A 21181-nucleotide genomic window follows, 5' to 3' on the forward strand; every position below is an offset into this window, starting at 1 on the left:
TGGATGAGAGCTGAAAACGTCTTCAAGAAACTGAAACACGTCTAGTCGCCGATACAGCACTACAGTAAATGTAGCATTCTGAATGAGAAGTCTCCCGTACAAGTATTTTCATTTAGACCTCGTAGGAGCAATTGCAGGAAAAATTGTAAGGAAGTTGATGCTTCAGAGTTATCTCGGGTCGCAGGATTAAAACGCCCTTGCAGGTCAAAATGCATAGAGTAAAACCGTGGTAAATCTCGTGCCCAACAAATGACAAAACAACTTGTTAAGTCATTTGTTTGTGTGGTACAAAATCCCCCGCTGACCTGCTGCATAGATTTACCCAATATGGATCTGTGTTCCCGGGGATTTGCCAAATTACTGTATGTTCTACAATCTGCACTGTATTGAGCATATTGACTGTAAGGCCAACCGCTGCCAGTTAGCCAGCCACACCCTTAGCCGCACAGGGCCGCAGATCAATACTGTGTGCTTCTTCACTACATGGGCTCAGGCCCCTGTTGTTATGGACGCAATGTAGCGCACACAGGGCTTCCACATGTAAACTCAACGCGTGCGCCTCCTGCCATGTAAAGGAATTGACAGCAGAGCAAACAAAACATTTGTGGGGCAGGGATTTTGTACACATGTTCATGGCCAACAGTTCCCCCAGAAAATACCAAAGTTGATTTAATTTTTCTGTTTTCGGTGACATCTCCACACGTGTCTTTTGTCAATTTTGTGCTTTTCTGCTCCAGACGGCGTCATTGTTCCCAGTGCTTCTCTGCTGTGACCACACCTCAGGTTGGCACATTGACATAAGAAGCACCGTTATACACAGACATAAGGAGGATCAGGGACACAATAGACCTTCCCTTATCTTCCTGGCAGGCAGTAGCTTGTCCTCTGTCAGGATTAGACAGGAAAAGGGGGCACCAGCAGCTGGAACCAGGAAGTGAGACGCCACGCGACATCGCGGGCCTCACTTCGAGCTCAGTGGCGTATGACTAATCTTGTGTCCTCTGACCGAACACGCTCTGTCTCTTACACTGCTTTATCACCGTGTGTGGGGGGCCAGATTAAGGCCACATTAATTCACAACAGGGAAGCCCTTTTAAACTCAGCCGGTGCGCTGATAAAAATCGAAAGGGCCCTGCTCCACCGAGGGGAGGATGTGCATGCGTAAAGCAGAGGAGAGGGAGGCGGAGAGAGACTTTGTCAAATGTCTTGCAAAAGAGCAATCTAGTGCCTCCCAGTCCAAATGTTTAATAGCATTAGCATTAATACTGGTGAGCTTTATAAAATGATTTTGCAAAACATGTTTCTCAAGGTCTTGCCCCCCTCAGGATGAATCATTACCACTTTGATGATCTTGTATAATTTCCATCTAGTGCCATCATAAGGTCAAAATTTCAATATGTTTTGTATGTCTCTGTTTCATGGCAAAATACTTGCAAAATAAATGGCTTACACACCAGCATCAGCTGTTTTTTGGGTTAGGGCTCATTAACAGGTGTTAGCATGCCCTAAACTTAGAAGGCAAACATTATACCTGCTGAGCATCAGTCACTTCCTTTGAAGCATATTACTATTTCAACACATCCTCATACCTAAACGACTGTATAGGTCGATTGTCAACATCTCCTATCACCATTCCCAAAACAACATGAGCGTTGCAGTTCAGCAGTGACATACGAACGTACCTACATAACCTAGGAAGGCTAACTTAGCTCACATTATGTATGTTACATAACTTCACTTTGTTGCTAAGCTAAAAGAACTCACCGTTGACTTCTGGTTTCACAGTGGACATGAACAGTGATCTCCTGAATTAAAGTCCTGTGCTTGTTAAAACCGACTGTCCATCCCTGACCTCCACTGTATACAGACTTTTCACTGTTTATACTACTACTCCTCACTTCCTCTTTTTCCAGCTATAATAATTACTGCAGTCAATGCGGCCTAACAATAACGGTAAATAAAGGTTTTTTGGACTGTGGTGGGTTTTAGTTTTATTTACACTCATTTTGTAACCCTGAGCATCATAGCATCACACTGTATCTGCATGCTTGGCCAAGCATGGTCCCTGTCCTTATCCCTAAAGCCGAGGGATGTGTTCCTTTGCTTCTCGTCTGCCTTTGAAGTTTTAGGTTAAGTCTGTGTATGGTGTGTCGATGTGTGTGTGTGTGTGTGTGTGTGTATGTGTGCAAGAGGCTGGCCTTGTGCCCCTCTGTAATCCTTTTTAAGCACCTGGACAATAGAAGAACAGCTGGCTTGGCCTTGCTGCACTCTGCAGCGTAGAGGAGAGGATGATGCGCGCGGCATTCAGATGGGGAGCTGAAAATAGAAAAAGATGGACATATCTAGGTATCCATTGATCTATTTCTTCCATCTATCTATCTGTTTTATCTATCTTCCTTCCTCCCTTGGGTCACTGCCGGTGCTCTCCTGGCCCTGGCGCTCCATCCATTCTCATGGTTAAATACTGGCACAGATGTTGTGGAAAGATTGAGAGGCCCACTCGTGCCATTAGTCCAGCAGCAGAGCCTGGGAGCAGCAGGGGAAGACTTCTCTAATCAGTTTTATTGGAGCTCTGCTATTGGGTTAACACAACAGGGGCAGGCCCAGAGCCCGGCAACACTCTTGTGTAAATGTGTCTGTGCGCAGACAGAGGGTATCTGTGTATGTTTACACCCTAAGGCTATAGCACAGATAGTAATGTCTCCCTACCTCTTTGTCTCTTGGTTAGGGGTGGAACCTGAGACTCAGCTGTGTGGCAGATGAGCTCCAGTTGGTTTAGATGCTGTGATCAGATAACTGCGTGGGATCACAACTTACAGATTTATTTTTGGGGGGGGAAACGAGGATGAAACATAGTGTGAATGAATGAAAGGGAAAGAGACTTAAAAGCAAATAAGCACACAGTGCATTGAGCTAAATGCTAACGTCAGCATGAATGCTTAAAACGACTGTTATATTAACATGCTTATGTTTAGGTTGCCTCCCATGTTTGGTAGGATTCATCCTCTGGGAAACATGAATCTGTATTACAATCATTTTGTCACAATCTATCAAGTAGATGTTGAGATATTTCAGTGGATAAGTGAAAAATATGACTTGCAGATGACCCTATAGGAAAAAAATCATTGGGAGTCATCCTCTGGCGACCATGAATATCTGTACCAAATCTTATAGCAATCTGTTAAATAGATATGCACCAGCCAAGAGACCGGCATTGCCACGGCAAAAAACAATTGAGTGTACAAACCAGCTTAGACCAGTCAAAAGAAGAAAGTGTTTTGATCTTGAGCGTAGCATTTTGTCCTAACTGTCACTTCCTGCAAGACGTTAACATTTTGCAGTGGAACAAAGCTCTTCCACGCTTCGTATGCTGATTTTCAGTGAACACAACCTGCTCAGTAGTCAAAGACAAGCCGCTGAGGGGAAACATGAACCTGTGTCCCAGTGCCTGAGGACAACTCCATCCTTATAGGCCACTTGACCCTCCCGGGCCAACCCTGGTGTGAGGTCAGCTGGTCAGACGCCAGTTTGGCTGCTTGCTTATTGAGTAAAGAGGCTATCAAGGTCTCATATTCCCCCCGGTCATGCTGCATGTAGTGGTTAAGTTGCTGTATATATTGAATAGGGAGAGAGAAAGGGGTAACACTGCCTCTGGGGTGTTCGCAATGGTTCAAGAAATGTTGCCATTTGCTTTTCTAAATAGCCTCGTTCAATGGAGCGAAGAAAAAGGAAGTGTTAACGACTGGTTCAACAGTGATTTGAATTGTTTTAATGGCTGACACGCCGAGCTCCAAATGGTTAATTATCACACGTTTTGTCTGTTTTGGAATATGCGTGAATTTGCCTGGCTGCTCAAAGGGGACATTACTAAGATTGGACATTAAAGCACACTGTTTCTACAACAAACCACTAATGAATGATTTTTGCCCAACTGGCAGTCTGCAAATTACGAACAAAAGGTCCCTCTGTGTTTCGTTAAATAGATCCCAGTTTAGCTGTTTTGTCTTATCCTGACTTTTGTGGGCTGACCGCCTATTGTTTCTCTTCTAACTCTGCTCATAATTTGATAATTAAATGACTGGAATCACACGTGCTCCTCTTCTTTTTTTCCTTTTTTTTTTTTTTACAGAGTCAGTCATTTTGCTCGAACAATCGGGATCAGGAGACAATGAGCGGAGGAGAGATAGTCATTATGAGGATTGGATCTGAACGCCGGCCTCCTGCAAAGTAATTAGACAGTAATGAATAGTTACAATGCAATTACTAGAACAAAAAACAGAAAAGGACGCAGCTTTTCAATTACCATCACGTACCATCATTTCCCCTCGGCCTTTAGCTCTGTGCTGTAAGTAGCACTCTAATCGTGTTTTTACCTAGATGAATGGTTCAGAGTGTTAAATAATGTATGGGTTATGGCTATTGAGAGCCGTGTGTGGGTCGCCCTCGGGCTCTTCTCACGCCATTGGCTTTGAGACGCCCGGCTGTCTACGCCAGCAGAAATGCTGCTGTTTTGCATTGATCTTTCCACATGTGGTGTGACGTCTAAAAGTCACGTTAAAGACAAACTTTTTCAACACAGGTGCTTGAGAACTGACTTTGCTGCTAATTGAAGAACCTACAGACCATATTCACACGGCGGCCATTTTCAAATCTTTGTTTGTTGCTTAAAAAGCGGAAATTTAAAAAAATGCTTTCTACTTTGTTCAAGTCTGCAAGTAAAAAAAATGTATCTGAAATCTGAAACACTGTTATAATTTCACCTCTTTCTGATCGATCAGCAACTGAAAAAACGATGGATGGAGGGTCATTGTGCCATATTTCAAGGAAAAATAACATATTTGATAACCTGTTCCGTTAGACAACAGCTAACGTTAGCATTCAACCGCTTCCCAGTTATCATTATTGTTTGATAGTGTTACACAATATGATAGGAAAGGCGTAAACTAACAAAAATATGGACATTGGACTGGAATTGGACACATTTATTTGAATCAGGAAGTGAAACAAACTGGATGTTATCAATCGTTGATGTAAGCGAGGAATCAGCTGAGTGCTAACTTTAGCTGATGGATTATTAAATATGTTGTTTTACCTTCAAACATGGCCTGATGTCCCTCCAGCTTTTCTTTATCCATCTTAATCCATTCTTTATACAACTTGCACTGAATCAACTGAAAGACAATGGGGTGCTGTTTTGAGCATCCTAGAGAGTCATAAATGATATACATGAAGGACACTGTCAAATCATCACAAAACAAAGATCCATATGTTCTGGTGGTGTTTCAGTCCGTCTGCGCTGACGTTAAAGACGCCTCTCCGTCGTATCTGGGTTGTGTCAACGCTGATGTGCTTCAAGCCAAGTTTGTGAGAGGAAGAGAGAGAAAAAGTTTCTACTAGTAACTTATTGAGCAGGCAGTTTGTTGGTATTCTGCATGGCAGGCCTTTGAGCACAGCCCGAATGCGTGATCATCGTTCCTGATTAGATCATGATGCACTGCTCCGTCTGTCGTCAAGGATACTGTGGCCTTTGAACATCTCGGAGAAGGAATAACGCAGCTGTAATTACCTGCCTAGAACTCCGAGATTTCCCTTTTAAAAGTTTATACTCAGATTAAATATGGAGTCCATACTGAGATGGCTCAGAGCTTACCTAACAACTTTCTATTTTCAGAGAGGAACGTGCGAACTGGCCAATTTTCTTTCAATCACAGCCATATAGGACATTATGCTAATGCAGCGTTTTAGGCTGCCTTTGAAGTGCAACATTTTCCCCTGCAGCAAGCTATTTTTGGTTAACCTTTGACTGACTGGCAGATCACACTGACGGACTTTACCATAAAATATGAAACGGCCCGTCCAGCTGTTTGAACCCAGCTCGGCCCTCCTCGTCTTAAAGTTAACTGCCTGTCGGAGGATTTATTGAACATGCAACCTTACAGGTATGACACCACTCTGATGCTGTATTGCCAGTTCGGTTGTTCAGACATCACAGATGATGAAGTAGGCATTTTGTTTGTGCAATATTCCTGATCTGTAAGGGTTCAAATCCTGCGTCTCTTAAAGTTATACGAGTCTCTTCAATTTTATATGAGAGCGTGAGCCAGACATCTGTCCAGTGTCTCCTGTATACAGAGGCAATAGGGGAGGATGATGAAATTGGGGAGAGATGATGGAAAGCGGGTGATATAAACAATAAAAAATATGGGGATAGGCCATAAATGACCACACTGATGATGTCACCTCCAGTGGAAACGGCATTCATCACAGATTGACTTTCCTTTTAGTGGAAAGTGGAACAATAAGATGGAAAATTTCACATTTTTGTTGCATGCTGTTGACACACTTTTAGCTCTCTATGTGTGTGTCCGTCAGCAAATCTGAGCTTATGGATGATCACAGGGCCAGTTTAACCAGACTCTGGTAATATTGCTAATCCCACACTCAGACTGCAAACATCAGCACTGGACGTGAGCAGGAGAGGCTGACAGAAAAAGAACAAAGGAAAATAATAAAAGAAATAGAAGCACCCCCAAAGTTCCTTAGGTGGTGATGTCACCCTTGAGAAGTCACCTTCAGAGGTCAGCGGAGAAAGCGGTGACCTCATTGGAAGGGGACGAGAGTGGACGGAGAGAAAAGGGTTAAGTGTTATCTGGGGGGCTGTATCTGGATCTGCTCCGACGCCCTTGACCGAACCACCATGGTCCTTGTACCTGCATGACTGGTGATAAGAGGGATGACGCATCTGTGCTCTCCGCTCATAGTCTTAGCTGTGACAGCTATTCGTCATGCAGACGCAGTGTAGCTGCCTCTTGACTGGAAGCATTTGCCATAACAGACTTTATATTGTTACGTTCCATTGTAAAGTCAGTCCAGCTACAGTATAAGCTGTACTGACCTCTTGTAAAGAAAGAATGACCCAAACGTCTTTACAAGGAACACTTAAGTTAAGAAAATCTTCAGTACAATACCATGTTGAACACTAAGTGAGTTCCATCCCAGTATATCGCTGAAGGCTGTCCTTACAAACCACAGACTGTACCTCTCATATGACAGTACAATGTGCAGTTTCATATTAATGTGCAACAGACGGACCACAATACAGTAGAACAATATTCTTTATGTAGGCATGTCCTCAGGGAATAAAGCAAATGCTACCATATGTTAATTTATACTGTGAAAGCGTATTAATATTCACCTCTATCTCCCAGAAATTTGTTTTGCAAATGACGTTTTCAGGGGAAATTGATTATAATTTCTGGCAACGTGTTTTCCAGAGAAGGAAGTTCTACTTTTCCGTACCACAGGCGAGTTGTATGGAGGTGGTCAAGTGGAAGGCGATTGACAAAGTACAGGACTTGGAGCCTGATGACCAATTGTAGTTTTAAAAAACAGCATCAATTATGTGTTTAGCTTGTACTTGACTCAGCTTTTGACTTCAGCCAAAAGCAACGTCTAGTGGTAAACTGTCTGAGCAAAATACAACATGATGAGTCCTTCCAAATGTTGAATATTGTAAAGGGACACGTGTCTTAAATCACGGAACATAACCAGCAGTTCTTATCACACATCATCAACTAGAGATGCCACTTATACACACGAATAATGTGCCCTTTAGCATCTGTGTGTGACGTGCAAAGCTTTCCCTTTGGCGTTTATGTGCGCCGCGCAAACTCTTCCTACCAGAAACCCTTTCTAACACGTGGTTACAGTGAAACTGCAGAAGTGGCAAAACAATCTTGCATCACTGTTCGTGGGCTTTAGAGGGTCATGGATATGATGCCGATAGGAAACACCCCCCTGAAGTTTAGCTTCCACAAATCTGTCCAAAGAATTTGACGTGTAGGTTTCCTTACACAAAAAAAGTTCAGCGTGAAAACATCTCATTACAGTTGAACTTTTAATTGTCTCATTCTTCAACTCACTGTCCACGTTTCCAATATTCCACCAAGACCCTGATCTTCCCCTGCCGTTAATCAACGTGCTGTGAGTGCTGAAACACAACCGTAGAAATGTTCATTGACAACTTTTCCTCATTATGTTGATGAAAAATGTAATCTGGGCGGCATTACGTTTCTGTCAAGATATATTTGCCGTGGCAAATTAGCATCCATTTCTAGTGTGACAGGTCTGTAATACCATCACTGCTCTGTCAATTTATCTTTACAGCATCTCTTCCATCTTCCATCCCCTTCTCTGCATCACTCTCCCTTTCCTCCACGACCCCTCCTCTGTCCCCTCATCCCTGCGGAGAGAGGCCAGTTGGGCTGGAAGCTAATTTGAAGCCAATCAATACTAGTCTGTGTTTCTTCCTGTGTGTGTCAGCCCAGTGTCTAACTAGAGAGAGAGAGAGGGAGCATCTGTTTGGTGACTATCGCGCTCTGACTGTAAATCCATGGCGGCCACTAAACACCACTCCTCCGACCATTGTAGTGAGTGCAAAAGGCTATCTGATTGAATCCAAATGAGATTGATTTCGATGCCAAATCCAGTTGTCGAATGTGTGCACGGACAGAGAGCCCTCTCGGTAACTTGATTAACTGTAGGGGATGGCATTTAAACTCCTGTTTGCATTGATTTTTCTGCATTAAAATTTAGGGATTTGGGATTCTGCCGTTTGGCAGAACGTGTACAAACAGATGCAGCCACAACACACACGTCCTTCACTTCGCACACCGGTGCTCAGATACTGAATCTGCCCGAGATAAGACCAGTTACCTCCCTCCTCTCCCAGCCCCCTTCCCTTAAACAGCCAATGAGGACGCCGTCTGTTCATGAGCTGGGAGTAGGAGCAGGCATGTGTAGGCAGCCTCACACAGGAGGAGGTGTGTCTCCGCCAGCCAAAAGTGTGTGTGCGTACCAGTGTGTGCTCACACTGAGAAGAGGAGGTGGCGGAGAGAGAGAGGAGAGAGTGTATGTAGGCATGCAAGAAGTGAGAATCAGGGGAAGGAGTGACAGGCAAGAGGGAAAGAGAAGCGAGGTGCTTTTACTCGTCTCACCACTGATACACTCCCCACAAACACACACACTGAAGGAACTACACCCACAGGCTCCTATAGCAGTGAGCTCATACACGTGTGTGTGTGTGTGCGTGCGTGTGTGTGTGTGTTTCCTGCGCTCGGAGCGAGTGGAGGGGATCTCTGAGGATACACGGATGAGAAAGAGGAGTGGGGGAAGCCAAGGAAGAGGAGCCCGAGTGTGTTTCGCCCCAGGGGGAGCTCACACACACCGCAGACAGCACACACACTCCAGCGGGCACTCGGCACTGTTTCCCTGACAACTAGAATGGGCTGCAATTTGTGCACCTTGCAGAAACGGGAGGAACACTACAAACTGCTGTATGAGATTGCACAGGTAAGTGGGGAGGCTTGTCATCAGTGTTGCTAAACTTGATGACGGCAGAAGGAGAGAAAGTGGAACAGGAATGGACTGAGGAGAGGGGTTTTTGGGAAAGGTTGAAAAAAATGGGGAGAGGGGACCTGATAGAAATGTATTAAAAAAGTGTGAGAGAGCCAGTGTGTCTGTACGTACATATGTGTGTGTGTGTCTGTTCCTCTCTCCATCAAAGTGAGTGCAGCTAGTTATTTCTCCTCAGCAGCAGGAGATGTGAGAAGTTCAGCTCTTTTTTCCCGCGCTGGCTCCAGGGGAATTCATCACATCTCCTCCTCGGTGCCTGCGACTGTCTAGAAGCGGCAAATGTGTTTTGCCTGTTCTCTCCTCTGTTGTCTGTCAGGACCGGACTCGCTTTATTTTTCCATTCTCCTGACCCGATGTGGCGGTTTTCACATTTATTCGTTGGATGAGTTCATTGACCTTTGGCCCTTTTTGTTTACAACATTTCTGCAATGTATAGGTAGAAATCAAACACCGGGAAACACTTTTACCTCCACAAACAATCATTTTGTAATTACGAGCGTAGTAAAACACTGTGAATGTGTAACTTATCTTCTTGTACTGGGCTTGGCTGGAATGTGTTGATTAGATAGGAAGTGTCAGCAAGTGTAAAGCTGCTGAAAAACACCTTCGACATGACGGTCTTTTGGGAAATGGAAAGAAAATGATGTCTGTTCCTTGCCTGTCAGCTGCATTTCAACCAGGTTTCCTCTGTCAACGTGAACGTTAAATTCGAGTGCAGAGGAAGATAAGCATGTGAAGTGTATATGGACGTTTGTACAGCGGAGATATGGTTCTACATGTGGAGCTGATTGTGGGGAAACACGTGCTCCGGGTTTTCACTGTTGTTGAGTGGAGTACGAACGAACACGAAGCCAGCAGCAGCAGCAGCAGCAAGCAGCGAGCACTCATTCATCATTTAGTATCGTACATGGTTACAGACAGCAGGGTAACTGGATACGGCATAATGAGACTGAGCAGTTCTGTTGAATACTTAGTTTTGTGTACTCTTATCCATCCAAAGTGTGCAGTCGTGTCAGAAAAGTGTACATTTATAGCATGGGTTGGGAAAGAAACTCCCTGTTGACCACTAAAGGTGACAATAACTGCCTCTTTTTGTTATCGGCTCCTTAAAATATAGGAAGTATATTATTCCATTGCTTCTAGATGCTACGTTTGTGAACGTCACTCACACTGCTGCAGCCTCAGGCTCATTACGCTCTCTGACTAAATGCCCACATGCTTTAATGAGACGGTGGATATGTGTCTGTGTTGTCTGCCTGTATGGAGCGCAGGAAAATTAGCCCTGTCAGTTTGAGGAAACCCTAGAAGGTCAAGACTCCTTTTGTATTGTTGAGGTTAACGGAATAAACCGGCCAGAACAAAGGGATTAAGTGTTAACATGCTGAGCAGTGTATTGGTATTTGGCTGTTTAAAGACGTACAGCACCAGTGTCGCTGACTGAATTATGCTTATTTTAAGGAATAGTTTCAACATTTTGGTTTCTTGCTAAAAGTTAGATGAGAAGATTGATACCACTCTCATGTAGCCTAGCGAGAGTAGCGGTTGGTTAGCTTCAGACAAGACTGGAAATGGGAGGAAACAGCTCGCCGGGCTTTTTCCCAGGGTAAAGAAATCCACCTATCAAAACCTATAAAGTTAACTTTCTTGCTTGTTAAATCCATTAGCTTCCATCTTGTTTCCAGTTGTTAATGCTAACGTAGCGAACGGGCTACTTGATAGTCTCATATTCACCGTACCGACATGAGACCTTTAAACACGTATTAAATTTAATGTGGCTAATTCAATTTAAATTATAAGTAATATAGTTTAAAGGAATAGTTTCGACATTTTGGTGTTTTGCCAAAAGTTAGATGAGAAGATTGGTACCACTCTCATGAGTATAACGAGAGTTGCGGTTGGTTAGCTTCGGACAAAGACTGGAAACGTCGGGGAAACAGCTCGTCCGGCTTTTTCTAAGGGTAATGAAATCCAACTACCAAAACATCTAAAGCTCACTATCTTGTTTATTGTAGGGACTTCTGTGTTTTGCTGGAAGCCTGTCGCTAGTTAACGTTAACGGACTCCAATTTCTAAACTAACGTTAGCTACTGGTGCTCTCTGTTAGCGGAGCGGAGAGAAGCACTGAGACGAGACTGGGACGGTCGAACTTTTCTTGTCAAACCAGTTGTTTCGTAAAGCCGCTTTAAATCCATTCAAAAGAAGAAGTTTTAAAAATTAGCACTTGCTGTGTAGCTTTCCCTCTTCTTTCCAGTTCTCTATGCTAACGCTACGTCGCTACTGTACTTGACAGCTTCATATTTATTGTGTAGGCACGACAGTGGTGTCTATTTTCTCATTTAACTCTTGGCAGAAAAGAGAATAAGCATGCTTTACAAAATTTCTTACTCTGCCTTTAAGTTTGGACCCTTTTGACAGTATGTGCTGGATGTACTTATCTTACAGTAGACATCCACATATGGCACAAAAGATTAGAGCTATAAAACATCTGTAGCTCACTTAATTTTCATTTCACATATCGTAACAGATGTATGATTGTATCCTAAAGCGTAGTGTTAAGGATATTGGCTTGAACTGGACCCTTATGGTTTCCTTTCCATTTCCACATCGCTCTGTAGGTGTCCTGGCAGTGTGGCAGACGTCCAAGAATATTGCGAGTGTGAGCGAGCACACCCGCTTACTGTTAAACGCGCGGTGGTGTGTATGTGACGGTCGGCGGACACCTACAGTTCTCATTACCAGTGAGAAAGAAAGCGAGAAAGAGAGACAGAAAGAGAGGAAAAGAAAGAAAGAGAGCTCACCAGGCAGTAAGTGTGTCAGTGTGACTTTGTCCCGAAACTGAGGGCTGAGGGGATTCTGCAAATCCAGAGAGACTCCTCAACAATCCCTCTGTCTCTTCTCTCTTTTATCATCCCAGACTCATTTCTTCTCCTTCCTTTTCCCTGCTTTCTCCTCCGCTATAACCTTCATTAGTTTCTCTCCCCCTCTAGTCTTTCTCCCTCTCAGCAATCTGTTTCTCCCCTTTCTCCTTTTACTTTGGCACACACACACAAACACTACAGACTCTAAAAGTGTTTTTGTTCTGTTGCACTTCCAACGGCGCTGCACAATATGACACCACCTGCTCATTATAACAGCAGAAACCAAAGGATGCTGATACTGTACCAGCAACGTAGGGATGAAACAGGTGCAGAGTGGCACTGGACTGGAGCTTTGGGCCTACTGTAACTCTCATTTGTCCTTTTTGTGTGTCTGTCATTTGCTTTCCTGCTGATGAAAATAAGGAAAAGACAATTCACAATTCATCATGTTGTGGTATCATCAATCCATTTTTGATTGCATTAACTTCCACCTTATGGAGACAGGTGTCTAGTTGTGTTTGAACTCTGCACAAGTTTCAGAGCGGCGTGATGTTAATTATGTTAAATCGATTGAAAAAGATGTTATTTGCACTGTTTTTAAAGCTGAAATCTTCATGGTAGCGGCTAAAAGGACCAGGATGAGTGCCAAGCTTTGAAGCCAGTTTTCGTAATGGCAAAACCGTGTGATTTCATCGTCACGTGATGCACTGGGGCCCAAAAAGACTTTTTCCCATAAGCTAACATTGTGAAAGAAGCGTCGGTGGATACATATTTTTAAACGTCACAATCCCTGCGAAGAGACTTTGTTGACTGTCATAATTTGAGCCATTAGATCCAATAACATCTGGAAAGTCTAGAAGAGCCGCACGATTATATTACTTTATCCCCATTCAAGGTAGCCGGGCGCTAAACCGGAAATTAGCCGGCTCGGTCAGCAGAAGTCTGGGCCACACAACATGGAAGATCCAGCTATTTTTGGGCCATTTTAGCTTCATGCACCACTGAACAGCTTTCATAGGAATGAACGGGGCTCCGTCTCCATGGCTGTGTCCAGATATAATTAAATGTCCTTGGTCTGAAGTAGGTGCACTGGCTCGCCCGCACACAGAGGATGTAAATTACATCTTTTCGATGCGATTAGTAGATTTATATCTTTCGTATTAAGTATAACTTTGATTCATAAATTTCTGCCACTGACCTTAAGCAAGCTGTCTCCATAGTGCCCACCTTTGAGGCGATTGGACACTCCAAAATGGAAGAAGCTAACGTAGCTTGTTGTTGTAGCAACCTATTTTCTTACCTATTTTCTGCTGTCAAAGTATAAAAATCACATAAGGAATGGTTCCTAGGCAGTTAGGAGACAGGAAGTAATGGTAAAAATACATTTTGTCTCAATTTATTGCTAAGTTAGGGACTGAGCTAACAAGCTTGCTAACTTACAGCAAGCACTTAGCAAGTTTCTGGACTCTGAGTGTCTTTTTCCTTCTTCAGTAAAACTCCTTATTGATGGACAATCCTGATCCAGGATTGAGTAAATGGTACAGAGCAGAGAACATAGAAGCTATTGTGACTAAAGCCAGCCTGGTCCCAACTGGCTAACTCGTTAGCAGCTAATTAGCCATCAAGAGCAGTCCTGCCAATATAGCTAGCCCTGCCAGTATAGCTTTTATACATCTCAAAGCTGAAAAGACATGATTAATGTTGCTGTGGCACATCCCGATGAGGCCTTTTGGGTGATGTTATATGTTGTTTGTGGACGAAACAATAACACTTCTACAAAACTGATGGCAGCCATTTTCGAGTTACAGAAGCCTAATGATTCCCCCGAAAATGGACATAATCTATAATGTTGGGAACAAACTTGTTTGGCACCTTTCATTGTGAAAAAGTAACAGAGCATTTCAGAAGCCAATTCCAGCTTTAAGCCTGCAGGCTGCCTCAGTGTCTCCTACGCACACAGCGGCTATCTCTGCTCACACAGCCGCTCTATTCTGACAGGTCTGCTGGCTGCCCGACCCCGGCTGCCCAGCGGCCACCGAGAGATTTATGACTCTCGTCAGACCATTTACATTCAACGTTTCATTTGTGATTTGGTGTGTGTGCATCTCTGCACACTCGCGCCGCGGGGCTCCATTCTTGGCTGTAGCAATTGCCATTCCATGTATTTTGCTCGTGGCTGTGTTAAATTGTCCCACAGCCTCTGGCCTCCGGAGCCTGACAGGACAGGTGTTTTGTCACTTTAATTGCACCGAATTTAGCATTTTTTGTGACACACAACAATACCTTAAAGCATAAGTTAAGCTATTAGATGTTGAGCTCAAATAATAGTCAATATTGTCCCCTTTGTACATATGTGGGGGTGCCCACTTGTGACCCAGGCCAATCTTTGGTGTGGGCCTGTCCTCCGGAGGCAGATGCTGTGCCACATGTCCAGCCTGTTAGACAGCATGAAAGGGGGCTAGACAGACACCCCTTCATCCCGCTGCCACCTATGGTGTCCAGAGAGTGCCACACAGAGCAGGGGAAGCTGTGGTCAGACCCACACAGCCGTCACCTCCATATGGCTACCTCAGACCTGGACTATGACTTCATCCAGATAGGGATGTGAAATATGTTGGCGATATTGCTTACAGCAGCCCGAGAGAGTTTTGGAGATACGTGCAAAGCATAAAATGAAGTAAACTTTCGCAAAAAACACAAAATAAGTGATCCAAGAGTGAGCATGCATGTATGGGATTCAGGGAATGGTGATCGATATAATCTGCTCCCAGATCTCACCTCAGATTGATGCGGTTGAGTCATAAAGTGTGCTACAGATGAGCAACAGGGGAAGGAGGGAGATGGCATCACCAGATTCATCAGCTGTCCACTTCTCAGAACTCACTGCTGTCTTTCCTCTCTATTTGAGCTTTTTCCAGAAACTATCGAATGAAGTGACCTTTTCTATTTCTTCGTGCGTTTTTCAGACAAACAAGTTGTCTTCCCCTCTGTGCGGGTCAGTGAGTTTGACCTTTTCACCTGTGAGTGTAATTCCCCTTGACAAGTCTCTCTTGTCCACACACACAAACACACACACCTGGCAAAATCCAAACAACTATCCCTGAAAGACACCTTTATTCTGTTTCCAGTCAGCATGCGTCTGTACTTGCATTTAAATATGGTGATCGGCCTTATTTCTTTTATGTACTTTACTTTCATTCCATCATAAGAAAGCAGTTAAAAAAGTAAGAAAATGACTGCAAAAAAACAAACAAAACGCAACGATCACACTTTCAAAGCTCCGAGGTACTAAATAATAAACTTAGGCAATGATTTCCTCCCTAAAAATGTTAATCTAGCGTTATGGAAATGAACTCTGCCGCTGAACACGGATCATCTGGTGTCTTCCATCATGGTTATAGTTGCTCGTTGGAGCACAGCATGGTGATAATACCACATGATTTAGGGGTGCATATGGCCTCGTCACTGTGGGTAACACGTCTTCTGGTCGCCGGCCAAAAATGGAAAGAGGAAATGGGTGATTATTCAGCATCAGGTTAATGCCGGGTTAAAGGGGCACTATGTAGAAATTCAAACTCAGAACTTTAATATTTACAATATTAATGAGGTAATAACTCAAACTCAGAAATATTAGTTTTTCCCACAACTGAAGAAACAAGCTGTTCTGCCCATTGATCTCCATGCTTAGCTGTCTTTCTTTGTGTATTTGGCTGTATGCAATCATACACACACACCACTTTTATTTGTGTGTGTGTTGGGGGGGTCACAAAGTCAGGGGAAGACCGGTCCCGCCGTGGATGGGGGAACAGCAACAGTCGCCGTTTCGCTCCAGCGGCCAACGATCTCCCCCTGTGTTGGCTCTGATAAGCCCAGCATGAAAGCCCTTTCTGTGGGCAGAGTGACACTCCTCACCCCACCTCCTGCCTCCCCCTCTAGACGAGGCGAAGGATGCGAGCGTGATGCATTCACACACGGCAAACTACACGGCGCCGTTAAGAGGCAGATATGCCTGTTTGCACATACTGTGTAAGTAAAATCACACAGGGTCCATCCATTCATCAGCTTTACAGCGTGTTTTCCTTTTTTTACGACTGTGTAAAAATGTCATTCGAGCTCTTAGCACCCGTCAAGAGGGCTTATCAGTTGTTATCTGCCTCTAGCTGATTACCATGCTCGCCAATTGGCCAAGTGGCCTGGCCAAGATGATAGGAGGTAGGGGGGTAGGGTGGGGGGTGAGGGGGAAATGGAAAGGTAGTGAAACAAAATAAGGGAAAGGTAGGAAGAAAGACGAGATGTGTGCCATCAATAAGTCTTTTAAATCCCCCTATTCTTCTCATTTCTTTCCCACCTCTCTCCCACCTCCTCCTCCCCCTGCTTCCATCACTTATCAGTCGCCAGACACAGTTTCAAGTCCGTTCCGTTCCACTGCCCCTGTCTGTCTTTATGCCTGTTTGTCACTGTCTGTCTATCCGACTCATTAATACACTTTGGCGTGACCCCGCCCTCTGAGGTGCCACGGATGTTCTCCGCGGGTTGCAAAAACCCTGGAAAGAAAAATAGAGTGATGGAAGACACGGCGACTGTCTTGACTGTCTGTCATTCACGTGCTGGAGAGAGACACTAATTTTCTCTTGTCTCGCTGTGAATGCTGTCAGCCGGTCACTGTTATAGGGTTTGAAACCAACCTTGTGCCAGAATAACCCAATAATAAACCTTATGGCCACACGCTGCAGGCAATGTTTTGTCAGGTTAGACAGATGTTACGACGAACCATCTGGAGCCGTTATGGATACGTTACAGGCATTTGCTGCTACAAAACTGCACACACACACAAAATACGCACACAGAAGTTCCCCTAGATATTTAGCCGTTGCAGGGGGAAATGCATATAACACAACTTCTGAGACATAAAACCCCCCAAACGCCCAACATATTAGCATACAATTCCTCTCAGTCAGATCTTTGCAAGAGCTTTTTGGCAGCGAAGGCTCAATTCTCATCTGAGACCAAATGTCAGTTATGCTACAAAAAAGAAAACCTCCACTTTCTTCCTTTGCCAAGAATTTCTCCATCACGCATCATCATTTGGAGGAGAAGGCGGTTTTTGTTACAGCTGTGAGTCGTGAACATTTACAGCCCTTTGCTTGTAATCTCAGTGATGATGTTTCCTCTGACAGCCATCATGACATCTGCTCTACGGCATTGTCAAAGCCAAATAATGCTGCAAACACGAAGGCTGTTAGCTACAGGCTTGAAGATGCACGGTTGTGCTGCCACTGCCATGTGCGGTTTGAACCCACAGGGTGGATCCAGGTGGTCTGAAGGGAGATTGGGTTACAGCAGGACGCTGGTGTTAGATTCCCACTTAACCAACTTGGGTTCAGGAGTCATTAGGCCCACTCAGAGCCTGGCATCGAGTCCAGTTACAGATAGAATGACACTAAACCATCTGCACAGTAGGGGGGATGATTACATTTAGAGCGGGGTGTAATCATAAGCCTTGTGTTGATATGGGAAATGCCCCTCAGGAAGGAGAGTGACCAGAGCACTGTGGATGGGTCTTTGTTGTTGTTGTTGTTGTTTGAGAAAATGTGTTGTCGCTTATATTAGTGCAATTTCATTCAATCTTGTTGGGTTTGGGGGATGTATGAATTATCTCCTTAAATGCAGAGATCACAGCAACTGTTTAACATCAAGAGACATGTAAGATCACTTGAAAACTATGGTTAAACTTTCTACTTGGTTAGGTTCAGGGAAAGACTGTGGTTCGGTTTAGAAATCTACACACAAGGCCCACATTTTCTGGACCTTTCAACCATTTCACTTGGTCTTCTACCAGTGGATAGCTTTTGCTCATTGTCATGTAAGCGTAGATCTTTCTGTTACATTTAGCTCTTTCACAACTTCCCACCCATGTTGCCTTAAAGGTCCTATTTGTCCTATTTTTGAGTCTTATTCAGAACTCGCCAAACACGGTATTATAGGAAGCGGGGAATTTTGAAAAGTTGGCATTGGATGTGAAAAAAAAAACACTTGTCAATCTCCAATATACATATACGGTAAAGTATGTAGAGTTGAATATTTCCATTCAAACAGATGACATGTGGGCCACAAGAAGTTAAAAATCAGTCCCATCTTCTTTGCATACGTTCTTAATCAGTCATCGTCATTTCAACATGCGTCACGCCCTTTTTACATGGAGGCTCGCACAAATTAGGCCTGTGACCCATTTTGAGAATAAATGCTTTGATTTAAAGAGTCAATCTGTAATACAGTCTGAAAATTACCCAAACGCAGTCACTAATCATCATCTGACTGATAATACATTGGTGGCGGATGTGATTAGCCATTCACTCATCATATTGTAGGCTAACGGGAAGTCTTGATTGAGGCGGGTTGAATGAGGACTAAATTGCAACAGTGTGTTTCTCCCACTTAACTAACCAACCATGTTTGGGGATGAAGGTATTTTTCATCGCAGGAAGAGCTGTTTTCGCCCGCTCACAGTTAGCAGAGTGTGAAGTCGTTTTTCTTCTCCACCAAAGGGCGGACCGGGGAAGCTTGGTGTTATGAATAATGCTAATGGGTTAGGTGCTTCCAGTGAGCATAAACATGCAACACTTTAAATGAATAAGGCAAAGGTTTGGTGGGGGGGGGGGGGGGGGGGGGGGGGGGGGGGGGAGGAGGGGAGGGAAAGGATGGTAAGTTCACACTCTAGGCTTCTTAAAAAAAAAACTTAATTTTATGCAAAAAGCAGCACATAAATCTTTGATTTTTTTTTTTCTGCTCCCCAGTAAAATGTTTTCACTTTCCAAGCTTTAGCATGTTTTGCTAATTATGCCCCTGAATCTGGAGCTGGCTCTTTTGCCTTCAACCAAATCCGGGCTCATGTGAATAATAAAGATTCATAGCAAGACTACATTCAATAAGGATGTCCCCTTTTTTCAATATAAGATGATCATTACCCCACTTATTTATGGTGAAGCTGCTGTAGATTAATTCATGACTACAGGATTATGGGTCCCGTGCCCAATATTCTTTCCTCTAGAGTCCTGTCTGTCTGAACTCACAGATTAATGATAAAGATTATAAACGTGGCATTGCTTTTCTAATGTTTCAATGTTTCACAGCTGATAGGCTCTGCTAATTTTCCACAGTCTTAGTCAGCTACCATCTCTTTCTCTGTCTTTGTCAGTTTCATGACACTGTTCAACCCCTGCTAGTGTCCGTATAGTTACCCCACTATTATTTGGTTGCTTGCTACTTTTTTGAAGGTCTATGGCACAGAGGAATAAACTATATCAGGTCTACTTCACTTTTTAATGGGATCTGGTGATGAGAAATACAGCCATATATCACCAGGCTCGTTCTTTAAGCCACATACAGTACAAGAATAGATGACATGCTTGGATGGAGAATGTGTTGTTCAGCTTCCCCATACAGAAGAGTAACACATCACCTCTTTGTGAACCCAGCAGTCTGGATGAATTATGAGGGTCTAATCGGTGACCCCCGAGAGCCTAATTCAAACTCATTGCTAGTATGTGTCAAGGGGCTGGAGGAAGGGCCACTGTATTGTTCAGCCCAGCTCGCTGGCTGTTGTTTTAATGGCAGATGAGAGATTAATGGCGATCTAATGACTGTGGGGAGGACACAGCGCAACAATAGAGTCCTGGTACGACGCAGGCCAAGTACATTAGTCAGTCAAGGCAACTGTCTGCATGGATGCACACACGCAGACACAAACACAAAGCATATATGCGCACACATTTGGTTTATCCCCAGACGCACAAACACATTGGTGTGTACAGATGCACGCAGAGTGCAAATGAAAGCGACTTCTATTGATTTGTCGCTAAAGAAGTTTTGCACTCATCTGCCATCAGTGCACCCCGTCTCATCACGTGCAAAACAAACCGAGCTAATTCTCAACCCGCCAACCCCCCAATGTGACAAAAGAAGGCTAATTTATGCATTGGCGACATGGTGTGCGAGGAATAAGAGTGTGGCAGCGGGGCTGGATGCTCACTCGTGGATCGCGGTAATTGTGATTTGGTTGCTAGGATGTTGAGGGTAATGAATGTCTTGTTGATGCAGTTTGTCATAACTCGTGCCATCCACGGCTGCTTGAGGACACAGAGCCTATTAGTTAAACACAGACACACTGGCCCTGCCATGATGTATGAGCCCAGCAGACAGAAGGCATTAGTCATTTTATGAGCCAAAATGAAGAAAACTGCCAGGCTACAGTTGATGTTGAATAAGATTGTGGATTAAAGTAGGCAGTGTGAAGCAAACCTCTTGACTTCTGCCAGTGGGTTTTTAGTCATTTCATCTAATAGCATACTGAGGTACAAATTAGGGGACAGAATGTTTTAATTGGATTTCATAATGCCTTTGATTACCTCTACGATCATACCGTAGGAGGTTGTTTTCGCTTGAAAGTATCACTGGCACTCCTGCTACTGTGGTTGTCTTATGAATAAAAGAAAAAATACTTGTATTGTGTTTCCAAAAAAGCCAAACACAAGACAAAATCATGTTTCATTCCAAGGTTTTACCAGTGGGAAGTAGCTGTATTCATGAAGCCTAATTGAAAGGAAGCCCGCCTTGAATATGGAAGTGGCACAAAGAACAGGAAATGAGAGGGTTCTTAATGCGTTCGCTGACAGATGATAACCTTTGATTTCCCCCCACTTACATCAGAAATGGCTGCTTGGAATGACAGTCACAAGTCAACAGTGTGTGATGTGTGCGTGCGTGTTCCTACCGCTGGTGTTGTTGCGGCGGGGTGGGGAAGGATAGACATGTGAAGAGCGAGAGGAGAGAAAACCCTCGAGACACACACAAAAAGCACATAGGTAGAAATAGAAAGCGTTGTGCTGTCTGCTTTTAGAGTGCTTTGGCAA

The 21181-nt window shown here is 44.0% G+C and overlaps 1 protein-coding gene across 1 annotated transcript in view; it reads left to right on the forward strand.

Moving 5' to 3' along the window:
• Positions 1 to 9282: 9282 nt before the first annotated feature.
• The window catches only part of pdzrn4 (PDZ domain containing ring finger 4), a 35244-nt gene continuing 23345 nt past the window's right edge, over positions 9283 to 21181 (forward strand). Inside the window, exon 1 of the mRNA XM_073480885.1 lies at positions 9283 to 9351. Within this exon, the coding sequence (XP_073336986.1) occupies positions 9283 to 9351 (69 nt within the window). The remainder of the gene's footprint in view (positions 9352 to 21181) is intronic.

The sequence above is a fragment of the Pagrus major genome, chromosome 14 (genome assembly GCF_040436345.1).
Source record: "Pagrus major chromosome 14, Pma_NU_1.0".
Lineage (NCBI taxonomy): Eukaryota > Metazoa > Chordata > Actinopteri > Spariformes > Sparidae > Pagrus > Pagrus major.